Here is a 13,849-nt window from a genome sequence, read left to right on the forward strand (position 1 = left end):
TAGTCATCACACTGACCATAAGCCTCTATGATACAGCCAGGCAGGAACAGAACATAATCCATAGAATAAATCCAATGAAATGTCTCTACAGAAGTAAAAGTACCTTTGTACTATGTTGGCAATATTCCTTCAGAAAAGCATATGAAATCTTTTTATTCAGCATCAAAGTAAAAAATAATCACAAAGAAAAATGGCAAAGGCAGCTGGAGTATGTAAACATAACCCTATAAGGAGAAGAACAAAACATCTTGCTTTCTCCAGCAAAAAGAACCTTTTCCTGTGTTTGTTCAACAGGCAAGTGAATGGGAGAAGAACTGCAGTTAAACAGAGGATAAAAATTCAAAGATGCGCCTCAACGATTGTTGAGAAGAAACCTTTCAAAAGGAGAAGCAGACAGCAAATCATAACAGTTCTAGAGAATGACACTAGGAAGTTTAAATAAAAAGGAAATGGCATAATATGACACAGTGGCAGTCACCAAGAAGTCTCTGCAGTCCCTTCTTGCACTGACAAAGTCAGTCAAAGAACCAGAGCAGTCAAAGAACCAGAGGCTGTATATGCTACACGTGCTGGCATGAAGGTTTAAGACATCTCCATTAATGCCCGCTAAACAAAGTAATCCACAGTTTGCACCCCTCTTGGGGGTAAGAACTCTTCACATATTCCTCCTCACTTAAAGAAAGCAAACACCAGTATTGTCCATCCAGATGGAATTGCTGCAGGTGGGGAGTTTCCAACTCTCCAAAGGTGGCATTCACACCAGGACACAGCAGGGCTCCAACAGCTGCCCTGGGACTTGTCACCAGATATGGGTCTCCCCCAGTACAGCCCAGGGCAGCAGCCTGAGCTGGTCAGAGCCTGGGCAAGCAGAAACAACAGGCAGGTGAGAAGAGCACTGCAACACCAGTGAGAGTTTTTAGCACTGTCTTTCCCAAGGACAAATGGGAAGTCAAAGGGAAAGCAGACACATTTAACACCCTGTCATCCATTCACATGCTGCAAGTCACAGAAAGTGTTTTGCTGGCTTACGGCCTTCTCTGCACAGCTCTTTCCTTGAAAGCAGCCACATCAGACTGAATCTGAAATTTATTTTTTTTAACCTCCAGTAAGCACATATAAGAGCACTGAAACAATGGAGAAACAAACATGTAAATAAAACAGGACATCATATCCTTATTTGATATTTAAAAAAAAATTCTGATGCTGGCGGATTACATTTTTATATCTACTGTCCGAAAAATACTTTAAAATGGGGAAGTGCTTGCCACCCCTAGTACTGCAGTATATTCATCCACAGTAAAGCATACTGTAACCAGCTGCTGAAAGGTCTTCTCCAGGTAATTAAAGTCTCTTATCAACCAGGAACCAGTAAGAAAAACTATGTCAGTGACAGAGCAGCATAAATTTAAGGCCTCGGATTAAATAAGGCAACAGACATGGTTACTAAAGGTGAAGTATTCAGTCATAGGCAATGTTTGGTGAAGCCTATAAAGGAAAAAACAGGAGTTTTGCTTACTAAGGAAAAGCAGCAGCTGGGCTTACAAGTAACTTGAGAAGTTATTTAACAAAGCTGCAATTTTAAAATTTTGCAAATTCTCTCACGCACAAGAAGATACTTTAATGGACTAAACAAACAATTATGAACTTCTATAGAAGCAGAAGTCCATAAAATGGACAGAGGGGCAAAAAAAGAAATAAAATAAGAAATCACAAAGTCCAGAGCAGCACAAGGGAAAGGAAGAACATCCACAGATCTGTTAGCCTTTTATATAAATCTAGCTCTCCACATAAAAGGCTTCCTAACAATGTAATTTTCCATCACATCTAAGTACTGTGTCTAGCACATTATCCTCTTAAAATATAAATCAGATGTAAAACATGTAAAGCTGCTTTATGCTGCTTTATTTAAACAGAAAAAAAAATCAATAATGATATCTTATTTGTTTTGAAAATCATCCTAACTTGTTTTCAAATACTATGTTTTATTACTAAACTTTAAAACCCTCAGTTAGATATAGGTTAATCTGAATCAGGATAAAACAAGGACTGACTAAATTAAACTTCTGGTCATACCTAATTAGTACATTTCTTCAGTGGCATTAACAGAGTCCGACTGAACTAAATCTTCCCAATTAAGTCAGTCTTGTGGTTCAATGTCTTCATTCACTCAAGTATGCTGCATTTTACACGGAATCCAAAGCTTCAACAAGTCAAGGGATTATTTTAAATTCATTCTGTATTCTGCAATAGCATGCATTTATTAAGGGCTGAAGAGCCCCAAAGGAAGCTCCTTCCAACTGATGTATCATCCAGTATCATCTTCCCAGCTGCCAGATGAACAGTTTAAAGGAGGTTACAGTGGTTTTGCCCTGAAGTCAAAAGGGGACTGAATTTAACACCGATATTCGACACCAGGTATCTCTGTATTCCTGAAAACTCATTAATTAACAGATATTTACCAGTAAGAAGGAAACAAAACTGCTGATATATGAGCCAGTAAAGCTTAGAAATGCAAATTCATCAGACTCAAGGGATGACATCTGCATGGAGGCCCAAAAATCTGTGCAAGGTTCAGCTTCTCCTGGAAGCCAGTTTTGCCTTATTTATACAACTACAGGAGAGGAGGAAGCACAGCAGGTACTGAATGCACATAGCACAGAGTCATGAAAATAAAACAGCTGAGATTCCAAAAGCCAGTAATTTCTCTATGTGAGATACAGTTGCCAACACAATTGTTGACAAAGCACACAGCAGTCAACAAAACAATTCTGCAGATCCTCCTAGGAGAAAAGAGTTACCTGTTGCCCACAGGATAATGGGCAGAGAGATAACCAGTCCATGACTAGAAAGACAACAACTGTATGTATTAAGAAGGTTCTGCCCTTCCCATGGGGCACAGGGCCCTGCCTGTGACTACCTAAAGCAAAGTGACTACCTAAAAGGCATTGGACCTGCAGAAAACATCTTTCAGCATCCAGGTTTGATTAATCTCACTAGTACAGCCCAGACGTACCTTTGACTTTAATTAATGAAAGTGGACAAGCCAGACAGAGATGAAATGAAATAATGTAACTGAAGAAAAATGAGGAAATACTTGGTTTAAACAAGATTCATAAAGAGGAAGACTGGAAAAGACGAGATGAGCAACTTGTCCTGCTAACATGGTGCCTGTGCACATCACAGCACCCCACAGAGCACCAAAGGGAGGCGACCACTCCAAGCATTCTTGTTTTCCTCTTTGTACAAGGCCATCAGCACTGAACAGACTCTTAACTCATACACAGTGTTAACAACACCCCAGACAATCATGACATGCTAAATTGAATCTCAGTGCCTCAGCAGGAGCAATGGGCTACAGAAGACAAGACATGCACACACAGGGGTTTCAGAAAGAGATGCTGGTTACAAGGGACAACACGTACAACCTGGAGCTCTCCTCTACCTCCTTCTGCAAAGAAAGAAAAAAAAAGACAAGAAAGAGAGGAACAAAAGTTAGTAGACCAGATTTCTGCCCTGAGTTCTATAAAGTGATTTTTATAGAAACTGGGGTAAAGGTTTGCCTCAAGTTGATAATACGTTTGTGCAGCAGAGTTTTCCCATGTGCTTCCTGGGACATGCACCAGACAATTAATCTCTAACAGACAACCTCAAGTTAAACTCATCAATTTCATCCATAACTGCACATGCACTAAAATAGATGCTTTTGAGAGCTCTTTTTAGAGTTACTGTTCCTGTTTCATTAACTGAAGAATTTTAAGTAATCTTAACACAGAATTGGAGCCACCATTTATCATACAGGAAAAAAACCCTGGATTTAATATAAGGAAGAACAAATTTGTTCCCCTCTCCCCCAGACTGCATCCACTGCCTGCATCCCTGCATCTGAAACATTCTCCCTGCTCCATTCCTCACTCCCAGTATATTTTGCCCAGTACGAGGAAACTGGCAGCTCCCACGGAACACATTTTGCTTTTGCAAATATCATAATGCAGAGAGATATTTTCTGAGTTTATACATCTAGGCAATTTTCCTCTGATCAAAAAAAAAATTCAGAAGCCTCCTACACTAAATCTCATGTTTATGGATAGGCAATTTCAAGGCTAGTAAAGTTACATGAGAGTCATACTCAAAACTTCCGGTACAGACATGATATTTTTTAAGTCTTCCAATCAGATAATTCTCTATCTGCACAGAAGAATCCTATTACTCATTTGTGTATGAAAGATGGAGGGGAAGGAATATCTTCATGGCAACAGGAGACACTCAAATTGGTTTAAAAGCAAAAATAGGTTTTGAAGTTACTGTCTATATGGGTGTAATTACAGACATGCAATCACTAAGACAGGAAAATAGAGAAGCTATTTTAACTCAATCGCTAAGGAGAAGTCAAATTACTTTAGCAAACGAAGTGCTGGATTGTAGCTAAAATAAAAATCCTGTTTTCAACCTTAAGACATGCCTGCATGGATGCTCACTAGGACAGAAAGCCTCTGGACCACCATGCAGGCTACACCTTTGGAGCTAATGGAGGAGAAATCACAAGCAGCAGGATGCTGCAATCACCAGTGTGGCATGAGTGCTGTGTTCTGGCAGTCTGCTCTGCACAGATCAGCTGACCTGGAGAAACTGAGGAAACCTGCAGTCCCTTCCAGACTCAGATGGGAACGTGCTTTGTTTGGCATGGACCCTTCTGACTGTTCTCTGAAGTAATCCTGCCCATCCTGTTTAACTAAGCAAAACTTTCTCACCTAGACAGAAACAATTCCACACCAAGTCCTTTGGTTCTGTCCTTCTTTTTACACAGGCACCCCAAGCCCTTCCAACCCAAGCCAAATCTCTCCTGACTTGGTCCCTGGGGTGGTTTCAGTGTGTCTCAGGCAGATCCAGGCATCCCTCATTCCTGGCTTTTTAAATTCCTTTGCTTTTGAACTTTACTCCTTCCTGGCCTCTCCTGTGGAGTCTTGAAGCGCAGAAGATGCGGGAGACCCGGACTCGTGTCCCCTCTCAGGTCTGCTGTGGCTCTCAGTCACGTCGAGCAGGGAAACCCTGCTTTTAGCCCCCAGCTGGAAAACACTGAGGACAGATGGAGTCTCTGGCAATGCAACAGCTCAACAGTAGCAAGCTACCAGTGAGCATATGCAAACCACATATTTTTCAAAAGCGTATTCACTCGGCTCATTTGGGGTTGATTTTCCACAGAAAATTCCTTGACACAGGCTAGCACTGCCAAATTTTAAGACCTCAGGGCAACAGAGCTTCTCAAATATAGGTCAAACTTATTTTTATACAAACACAAAGCAATGAATCTTGCATTAGACTAATTTTTGGATAATTAAGAAAAAAAAAAACACAAAAAAAGCATTCTGACTTGAAATCCATATTCATCTTTGATTTCTGAGGCCCATCAGTTTAAGGCAATTAGGGACAGTTTCAGGCTAAATGTAACATTTGGCAAAGCTCTGAGTAACTGCTGACACAGATTTAAAATCTTGTGTCTTATGGCACGTGCACTCACAGCTTTATCAATGGTGACTAACTTGGCTAAACCCTGATCACAGAATTCTTTCACAATTTCACTTTTGAGCAGTCACCTTAAATATCACAAAATGTCTAGCATTTCAGGGCTTTACTTCACCTACACTTTTTTTTTTTACTTCACCTACACTTTTTTTTTTTAAATTCAAGCTTTAAAAGCTTCCTCAGATTTTCAGAGGATATTTTATTTTTTTTTTCTTTTGACTTCCAATTAAACACAACAATTATTTATATGCATCTGCCAAGTTCCAAGTTCTTTCAGTAATTTGCATCTGTGTTCAACTATAAATAATTTAAACCTTTATGCCAGTGCATCATCTCTGATTCACCAAAACATGCATATTTACCAACACCTTCAAACTTATCTTCCATTCCTTTGCTGGAGGCTGCTGTCAAACACATTTAAGAAAATACCTTGAACTGAACTTTTGAGCAAATGTGAGGTTTAGGTTCAAAACCAGAAAACAGCTGCAGAACTGGGTTTTCAGTGGACCTTATTTGAAAACTGAAAAGGCTATTAACAACAAATTACATTTTTAAAGTAAGACACGAACACTCATCTACAGCTGAGGAAAAAAGCAAACCAACAACATTTCATTGCACTCCAGGTATGATGCTTTTTCCAAAGGAAGAAAATAAAAGCTTGACTCAAACTTGAGTACATTGAAACAGGACATAGAATTGCAGTTTCTCTTTCTTGAAAAATGCATGCCAAAACAACACTGTTTCAGAGTCACAGAATCATAGAATGTTTTGTGTTGGAAGAGACCTTAAAGAACATCTAGTTCCAACTCCTTCCTGGTCTGGCTGTCAGGGTCTGGGCTGCTTTGCTTCCTGGCATCTCCAGGGTTTTCTCCCAGAGGTCTTGCTTTTCTTATCCTTCATCCACTTTTCCCATTATCTCTGATTCCTTCTGTCTCTCAGAGCACATTTCCTGCATTGTGACTTCATCACACACTTATTTTATAGCTTCAATTGCCAAATCTACTATAGATCTATCTTTATCGGAGTGGCACACAAATGCCATCAATTTTTTGTCACATCACTGGACGATGTTCAAAAGAATGGAACCAGAGAGGACAAGAAATCCCAATTCACCCTGGAGCCAGATCTAAGGTAAAAAGCACAGCTCTGTTCCTCCTTCTCAATTGTTTTGGCTACTTCTTGCCTTGTGAACATGCCTGTGCTGCTCACACTCTGCTGAGATGAGCAGCCTCCTCTCACATTCAGAAATAGGCTATTTCAGTACTTCTGCTGTGCTGTGGCACATGCTAATCCAAACCACTGCCTGTTCCCTCAGGTTCTAAAATTAGGACATATGTCCAGGACTTGAGCACCATACAAGCACTACCCAAAAAAAAAAAAGTATCTGTGCCAAGCCCACTAACAAATCCCATCATTTCCCTCATTAAAAACTTACTGTTTGAGCCAACTCTATACTAAAGACTTTGTATAAAATAAGAAAGCAGAGAGCTGATTACCAGCTTTTATGATCTGCATAACTGAGAAGATGACTGGTGCAGTCAAGTATGGGTTGACAGATTGCTTCTTCACAGTGAAAGCAGAGTCAGTGGAAAAGCCCTTGGCATTAGATGACTCCTTCAGCAGGGAGAGGAGCCCTCTGATCATTCTGACCAGCTTCCACAATTACAAGAAGAATGAACACAGTATTTGATACAAGGAGGTCCACAACAAGTACTTGAAGATTTCAAGATGTAGCTAAAATAACTTCCACTCTTGAAACAAAGCCTCTTTCCTTAACTGTGTAGTGACTCATAGGGATGACACTGAGGAAGCCTTCTCACTGCCTGGAGAGGAAGGGGGAAGATGGACCTACACTTCAACTTTAGGTTCTGTTTTACCAAACCAAGGCTGTCAAAACATGTCCCATCAAAAGATGCCAGTCAGCTCTATCTCCCACAGACTCAGGAAATGGTTTAGCAACACTGTTCCACCACTGTATCAGCTCACATCTGCTTTGGTTACACATTTCAAAATTTGTGCTGGAAAAAGGGATGTAGTTCCCCAGAAACAAAAAATTTTCCATCTCATAGACAAGTTATGGAAACAATACCAAAATACAAGTTTAAATGTTCCAATTTTTTTGCTATTATTATTATTAGTATTTATTATTTTAAAGGTCTCTACTCGGATAACATCTAGGAGTGATTAAACACTGAGAACTCCCACTTTGTGATAGAGTCACTTGAAGTCTAGATTCACTCAACTCTCAAAACTGCAATCTGGCTACTTATAGCTTAAATGCACACTTTGTTATCACATGTCTTAGCTATTATATTTAACAAGAAACCAAGTCACGAATTATGACGAAAAACCTTAACACCTGCTATTTGGAAGAAGCTCTGCAAATCTTCCTCTCTCAAAGGAAAAAAAAAAAAGTCGAAGCTTGCTAACTGGCATTTCAGTGTGTTACACAGTAAATTTTAGGGGGTTTTGTCAGTACTGTTGTACAGCACATGTACTTGTCTTTGTAACTATTTCCTCACAACTTTTAATAAACTCACAAAATGTTCACAGTTCACCCACAGAACGAAGTGCTGGCCTCTGGCTGCACAAATACCAGATTTTGACATCTCCTTAAAAACATTTTTTTTCATTTTACCTGAATTTGTCTCCTCAGCAGAAATCCAGTTTCCCTCCTGTGCTAATTCTTTTAAGAGTCTCCTACGCATTTGTCTCTTTTCCCTCAGCACATTTTTGAAATTGTTGATGCATTTGTTCAGGTAGATGGTCTCTGCGCACACCTTGTCAAGGCTCATGGGCCTGCACTCCTTTCCTGGTTCAGGCAGACTGTTCCCACCTTCTCCAAGCTCCTCAGGAGGTAACTGCTGCCTAGCAGGGATTTCACAGACAGATGATGGCAGCACGCTGGAAACGGGAGGCTCATGCGAAACAGAAGAAAGACTGGAAGGAGCAAATTGCATCTGAGCAGATGCTTCACTGTTGACATTTGCGTTTGCCTGGCTCTCAGAGGACTGACTAGGAGGGGTTTCTGCAAAGTAGTCAGAGCTGCCACCCATACCTGAACTGGTCAGCATAAGCGTGTTGTCATCATCCATCTGTAAGCCACTATCATTTTCCAAAAGGATTTCAGAATCACTTGTCTCCAGTTTATGGAACACCACTTGCAGAGCAGACCTGAAGTGGTGAATAGCTTTCCCAAGCTTATTAGTGTAAAACTTCATGTCTACAAGATCAATGTTGTCCCGGGAGTGGTCAAGGAAATACTGGGAATTTTCCAGGACATCCCTAAAGACCTGATCAGTTGGATCTTGATCATTCAGGTCCATTTGGATCATATCTTTCAAGCTGTCACTACTGTCAGCCATTTCATCTGTTGTATGATCATAGCTAATGGTTGTCACCCCACTAGAAACATCTTCTCTTTGAACATCACCTTTCTCTGCACTGGTAAATTTGCAAGAGTTATCATAGTCTGTTTCAATTTCTTCTGTGGTTATCCCCTCATCTTTTTCTAGAAGAGAAGAAGAATTCTCAGTGATGCTTTTAGTGTCAAGCCTCTGCTCACTACCATTACTTGAAGCACACATTTGGCTTGCATGGCCTGAAGAGTCAGATGAGCAGCAGTGATTTCCATCACCTGATTTAGGTGAAGTGGTCTCCTGTGGAGGTTCAGCAAGGGCCTCACACATGTCCCTGTCATCTGAAGGCTGCTCACTGCAGCTTATTGTTTGTACTTCCTTTCCAGCTTCAAGTATCAAGGTGTCTTCCTTGGTCAAGGCTGACTTCTGCACAGAATCAAGTCTCTCCCCTGCACACTCTGCTTTCCCACTTGTGCTTTTATACTTAATCTGGCATGAGTCCGTCTGATGGTGCCCAGCTGCATCAGTTCTCTGAGCTCCATCAGGATTCACCAAATTCTGGTTGTTTTTCTTAAAGCCAGACTGAGAAGAGACTGAATCTGTTTTCTGGCCCCTCTGGCCATTCTGCCTCTTTTGCTCCTCACTGGTAGCAACCCGGACCCCTGAGCTCTGCAGAAGGATAGATTTCTGTAAAATAAAGTCTCTCTGTTCACAACTCACAAGTTTCACAACTGCTGGTCTTGGCATTAATGGCTTGCCTGTACCAATATCTGACCTATAAGCATCTTTTATATACTTACTGCACTGAATACCATTGAAACAGTGATATTCAGACAAAAAGCTGCAGATAAGCTCTACTGTGTTTTCACCATCTTCCTCTGGGATGCCATAAAAATATAACACTGGTTCTTCCTTTTGTACCTCCCTTTTTGGCTCTTGAGCATGTGTACCCTGGGTTTTGCCACCGGAACCACCTTGCAGGCCTTCTATCTCGCTCAAGACAGTGTCCACACAGCTGGAGACTTCATCCACAGAACCTTTTATCAAGGTGAGGTGCTGACGGAGCTCTGCAATCTCTGTCTGGATTCGACTTATTCCCTGCAGCTCTTTAACAATATAATCAACCACATCAGCTGAGCGGTCTCTTGACTGCCTTCTACGACTCTTGTATGCAATGGTCTTTTCCTTGGGAAAGCGCCCTTGCCTTTCAGCTGTATCCCTCCAGCTCATGGTAATGCTCAGGGAAGAAAGGTCCTGCCCCTCAGACCCTCTGCCCTTTATTTCTGAAGAGGTCTGCGTGATACCATCAGAACTTCCCTGCGAGTCCTTCTTGTTCTGCTGAACTGAACATGGTATTTTTACGTAGCCACCCCAGTTCAATTCCACTTCACCAACACACACTTCACTCATTCCCTTGGAATCATGTCCTCCATCCTGATGAAAGTCCCCTCCAGCCATGGAAAATTCAGTGCTTGGAGAGCTCCTGTTGATTCCACAAACAAACATGTCTGATTCAATCTCCACTGGGGAGAGCTGGCAGCGATGTGCATGGTTTGAATTATCATCTACCTGGCCTTGGAGAAGCCTCTTCATTTTGTCCCGCAGAAACAAGTGGAGTTTTTGCTTCCGGAATTGCTTCCTGCCCTGCAGTTTTACAACAGGTTTTCTGTGCAGAAGTGAAAATTCATTTTCTTGCTTTTTCAATCTACTTCTAGCAAACATCATCAGCTGCACCTGTGTTTCTCATAGTGCTACAAGTTCCACAAGCACACATCAATCACTTCTCAACGCACAACTTGCATCCAGTTTTTATTCTGTCATGAGGCAGCTACCAAAAGAGGGGAAAAAAATATTACAGTTTGGTTCAGACAGAAATATCCGAGGTAACTTAAGCAGAAGAATAAAAAAAAACCCCAGAAACTAAAACCAGCAAACACATAAAATCAGACAGAAAGAGGATGTGCTATTTAAAATGTACAGACATTGTCTTGGTTTTGGCCACCTCCCCAGATCAGGTTCTTGTTGTGTTCCTTACTCCTTCTTCTATTCAAGAGAGTGAAAAAAAAAGAGGTCAAATTCAAAAAGCAATTCTGTGGCCGTTTTTCTACCAGGTTTGCAAATTAATCTCAAGCTTGAGCTCCTGGCAATTGCGCACTGTGTGATTTAATTACCCCCCAAATGCAGAGCTCTGACATTATAAATTCTATCCTTGCACATTTCCTCTCCTTTCAAGTTCACATCTTCATCCTTTCTTCAAACCAAAGCAGAAATCAAATTTAACTTGGCGCAGTACCAGCTAGCCCACAGGAATTGCACAAAGTGATGTAAAGTGGCAAGAAGACTGCATGACAGATTTTAGGAGTAAAACCTTTCTCTATTTTAGTATTTTCATCTTAATATTTTGCTACGAAGCAGTAAAAAAAAAAAAATCCAGAAAATGAACTAAACAAAAAAAATCCCTCAACGCTTGCAAGCTCCCAAACTAACCTGCACTTAAATATGCTACACTCAGCATATGCACAAACAGGCTGAGCTGACAGCATGAAGCTTCTGCATGTCACTTCTACTCCAGCTCTGGAGATTTTGCAGTTGATTATTTTCCCCAATTTAAATCCCCTCTCTAACGAGCAAAATAAAAACAAAAAAACTCCACAATGTTAAGGACTTTAAACTTCCATGTGCTTTTACTGCCATACTTATTAAGCAACATACAACCAGTTTTTTTCCTCCAGAGAGAAGGGAACACAAGAGACCCACACAGGATCCTCCTGGAGGCAAGGTGACTGGAGAACAAAACTGTATTTGATGATTCAGTTTGGACTTGCTGCCTGAAGCACGTATTCTTTCTCATATTCTTGTTTCATTTAAGACCTATGGTGACTTTCTTTCATTTTTATTGTTTCACTTTGTGGGCAGGAAGGGAGTGAATGTTTTTTGATCTGGAGGAAGCAGCATTGTAAATACCAATCCCTAGAATAAGAGCTAAATTAATATGCTATAAAAGAGGTTGCATCTGTGCTTCACGTTTAAGTTTCCTCATCAAGCATCTCAGCTAACTTCTATACCAAAGGCAATACCTTTTGTAGGCCAAACAAATTCTCTGTAAGATTGATTATAAGCTTCTTTGAAGAAAGTAAGTTTTAATTTTCTAGAATTTTTCATGCTATTGGTATAGAAAAATTAATTGGGATTTTTTGGTGGGGCTTTTTGGGTGGGGTTTTTTTTTTTATTCGTTGGGGTGTTTTTTTGTTTGTTTGGTTGGTTGGTTTTTTGGGGTTTGTTTGGTTTTTTGGGGTTTTTTTGGGTTTTTTTGTTGGTGGGTTTTTTTTGTTTGTTTGTTTGTTTAAATCGAACTATTTCCTTATAAAACAAGAGCTGACAAGAAATATTTTCTCAGACTCTCTTCTTCCACCACTTACACAGTTTAGACACTTTCACTCGAGTGGGTAACTGATATTTAACATAAAAAATCACTTCTGCACCAGTCGCAAGAAGTGAAGAAAGAAGAATTGCTTGGAGAATCTCCAAGAATTGCTTGGAAAGCAAGGAATTGGATCCAATGGCAGCCAAGAAAAAGAGCTCCACAGTTGTGGCTCCCTACACATGTTGCTTGAGGGTAGCACACATAAATGCTAATTTCAAATATTATCCAGCATATTGAACTCCGAGTGCTAGGAGAAAAGCCTACACATGCTTGTGCAAGGTTTTCCTCAGAAAGCTCAGTCTTCATCATCTTTCCTTCTGCATGCAACTTTCAAGGCACCGGAGGGGCATAATGATAACCTTAGTTTAAAAAAAAGATCAATTCAAGACAGAGCTCACTCTCACTTCCTTTGTCTGCTACAACACTCAAGAGCAGTTTTTTACAGAAATCACTTTTTCCTGCTGAAAACTTACTTCCAAGATTGCAGTCATTCCAAATCTGGGAGCTCAGTGCAAACAGTACAATGCTGCCATTTTTATTTACATAATAAATTTGTGGCATAGTTGTATGTATATATGTAGGTGTGTGTGTATATGTGTGTGTATGTGTACACACACACACAGGAGTATCTACTTCATTGGAGATTTCAAAAGCACATCTTTGATTTCAAGAGCTGACAAGCTCTTGAAATACCAAGCAGTACGTTTCCATTTTTCCCCAAGAAGGACAGAAACTGCTTCCTCCTAATCTGGGAACAAGGCCAGAGAAGAACACGTGGACAGCAGCTCTGGCTCAGAGGGAAGCCTTTCTACCTCTCTCTACAGTGGGTGGAAATGAACGGAAATCACTGTTTACCACCAAAGATCAAATCACTGCCCACTGAGTGGAATGCCAAGAATCAAGTAAAAGAATCGCCCTCTTTGTCCCTCTCCTGCATGCTTCCACCCTCCTATTCCCCACCCCAAGCCCACGCTCACACCTGAAGTTCTAAGCATTCACTCATTCTGTAGGCTTGTCCCAAAGTGTCTCTTCACCTCCTGCCACATCCTCTCCTCCTCCTCTCCACCCAGGGCTGGGTGTGTGCTCCTGTCCCCTTCCACGCTTCAGACTAAGTGCTCTGCAACTTGTCTCCTATGAAGATCCCTTATTTCTCTGTGTTGTTTGTGTTAGAGCCATGCTCTTTTGTAGCACAGACATGTGAAGTGACAACAAAAGTTAATGCAGGTTCACCCAGGAAAAAACCCAACCTAATCTAGATGCAAATCCCTGATGAAGTCTTTTTCTCCTCCAGGACCACTACAGGAGTCACATTAACACATAACAAGAAATGAAGTCTTTTAGGAAATAATATTTGCATCCTGGTGTTCTGCCAGATGTTGCAAGCCTTCACTGACTACACACAGTTTGTTCTGACTGCCTTGTTAGCAGGCATTTCCTTCCAGGAGAATTCCATGCTCAGTTCAGTACAGCTGTCTCTGTACGTGCTAGAGAGCAGCATGCACAGGCACTACCACTTCTATGTTCCCCAACTTCCCGAAACAGAGCC

At 40.9% G+C, this 13,849-nt stretch overlaps 1 protein-coding gene across 13 annotated transcripts in view; it reads right to left on the reverse strand.

Annotated features, from left to right (window-relative positions):
- Positions 1-13,849, reverse strand: part of UNC13B (unc-13 homolog B) — a 205,800-nt gene that overhangs the window by 87,191 nt on the left and 104,760 nt on the right. For 3 of the 13 annotated variants that reach the window (XM_039700720.1, XM_039700726.1, XM_039700723.1), the window contains exons 1-2: positions 8,159-13,237; positions 3,423-3,448 (exon numbers count right to left, since the gene is read on the reverse strand). The exons of 6 other annotated variants lie outside the window; for them this stretch is intronic. In XM_039700720.1, the coding sequence (XP_039556654.1) occupies positions 3,423-3,448; positions 8,159-10,604 (2,472 nt within the window). In that variant the 5' untranslated portion in view covers positions 10,605-13,237. Of the gene's footprint in view, positions 1-3,422; positions 3,449-8,158; positions 13,239-13,849 lie in introns of those variants that run through there. 4 more of the 13 variants (XM_039700724.1, XM_039700719.1, XM_039700721.1 and 1 more) reach the window with 4 other exon arrangements.

This window comes from Passer montanus, unplaced genomic scaffold (genome assembly GCF_014805655.1).
Source record: "Passer montanus isolate IOZ18808 unplaced genomic scaffold, ASM1480565v1 scaffold143, whole genome shotgun sequence".
Taxonomy (NCBI): domain Eukaryota; kingdom Metazoa; phylum Chordata; class Aves; order Passeriformes; family Passeridae; genus Passer; species Passer montanus.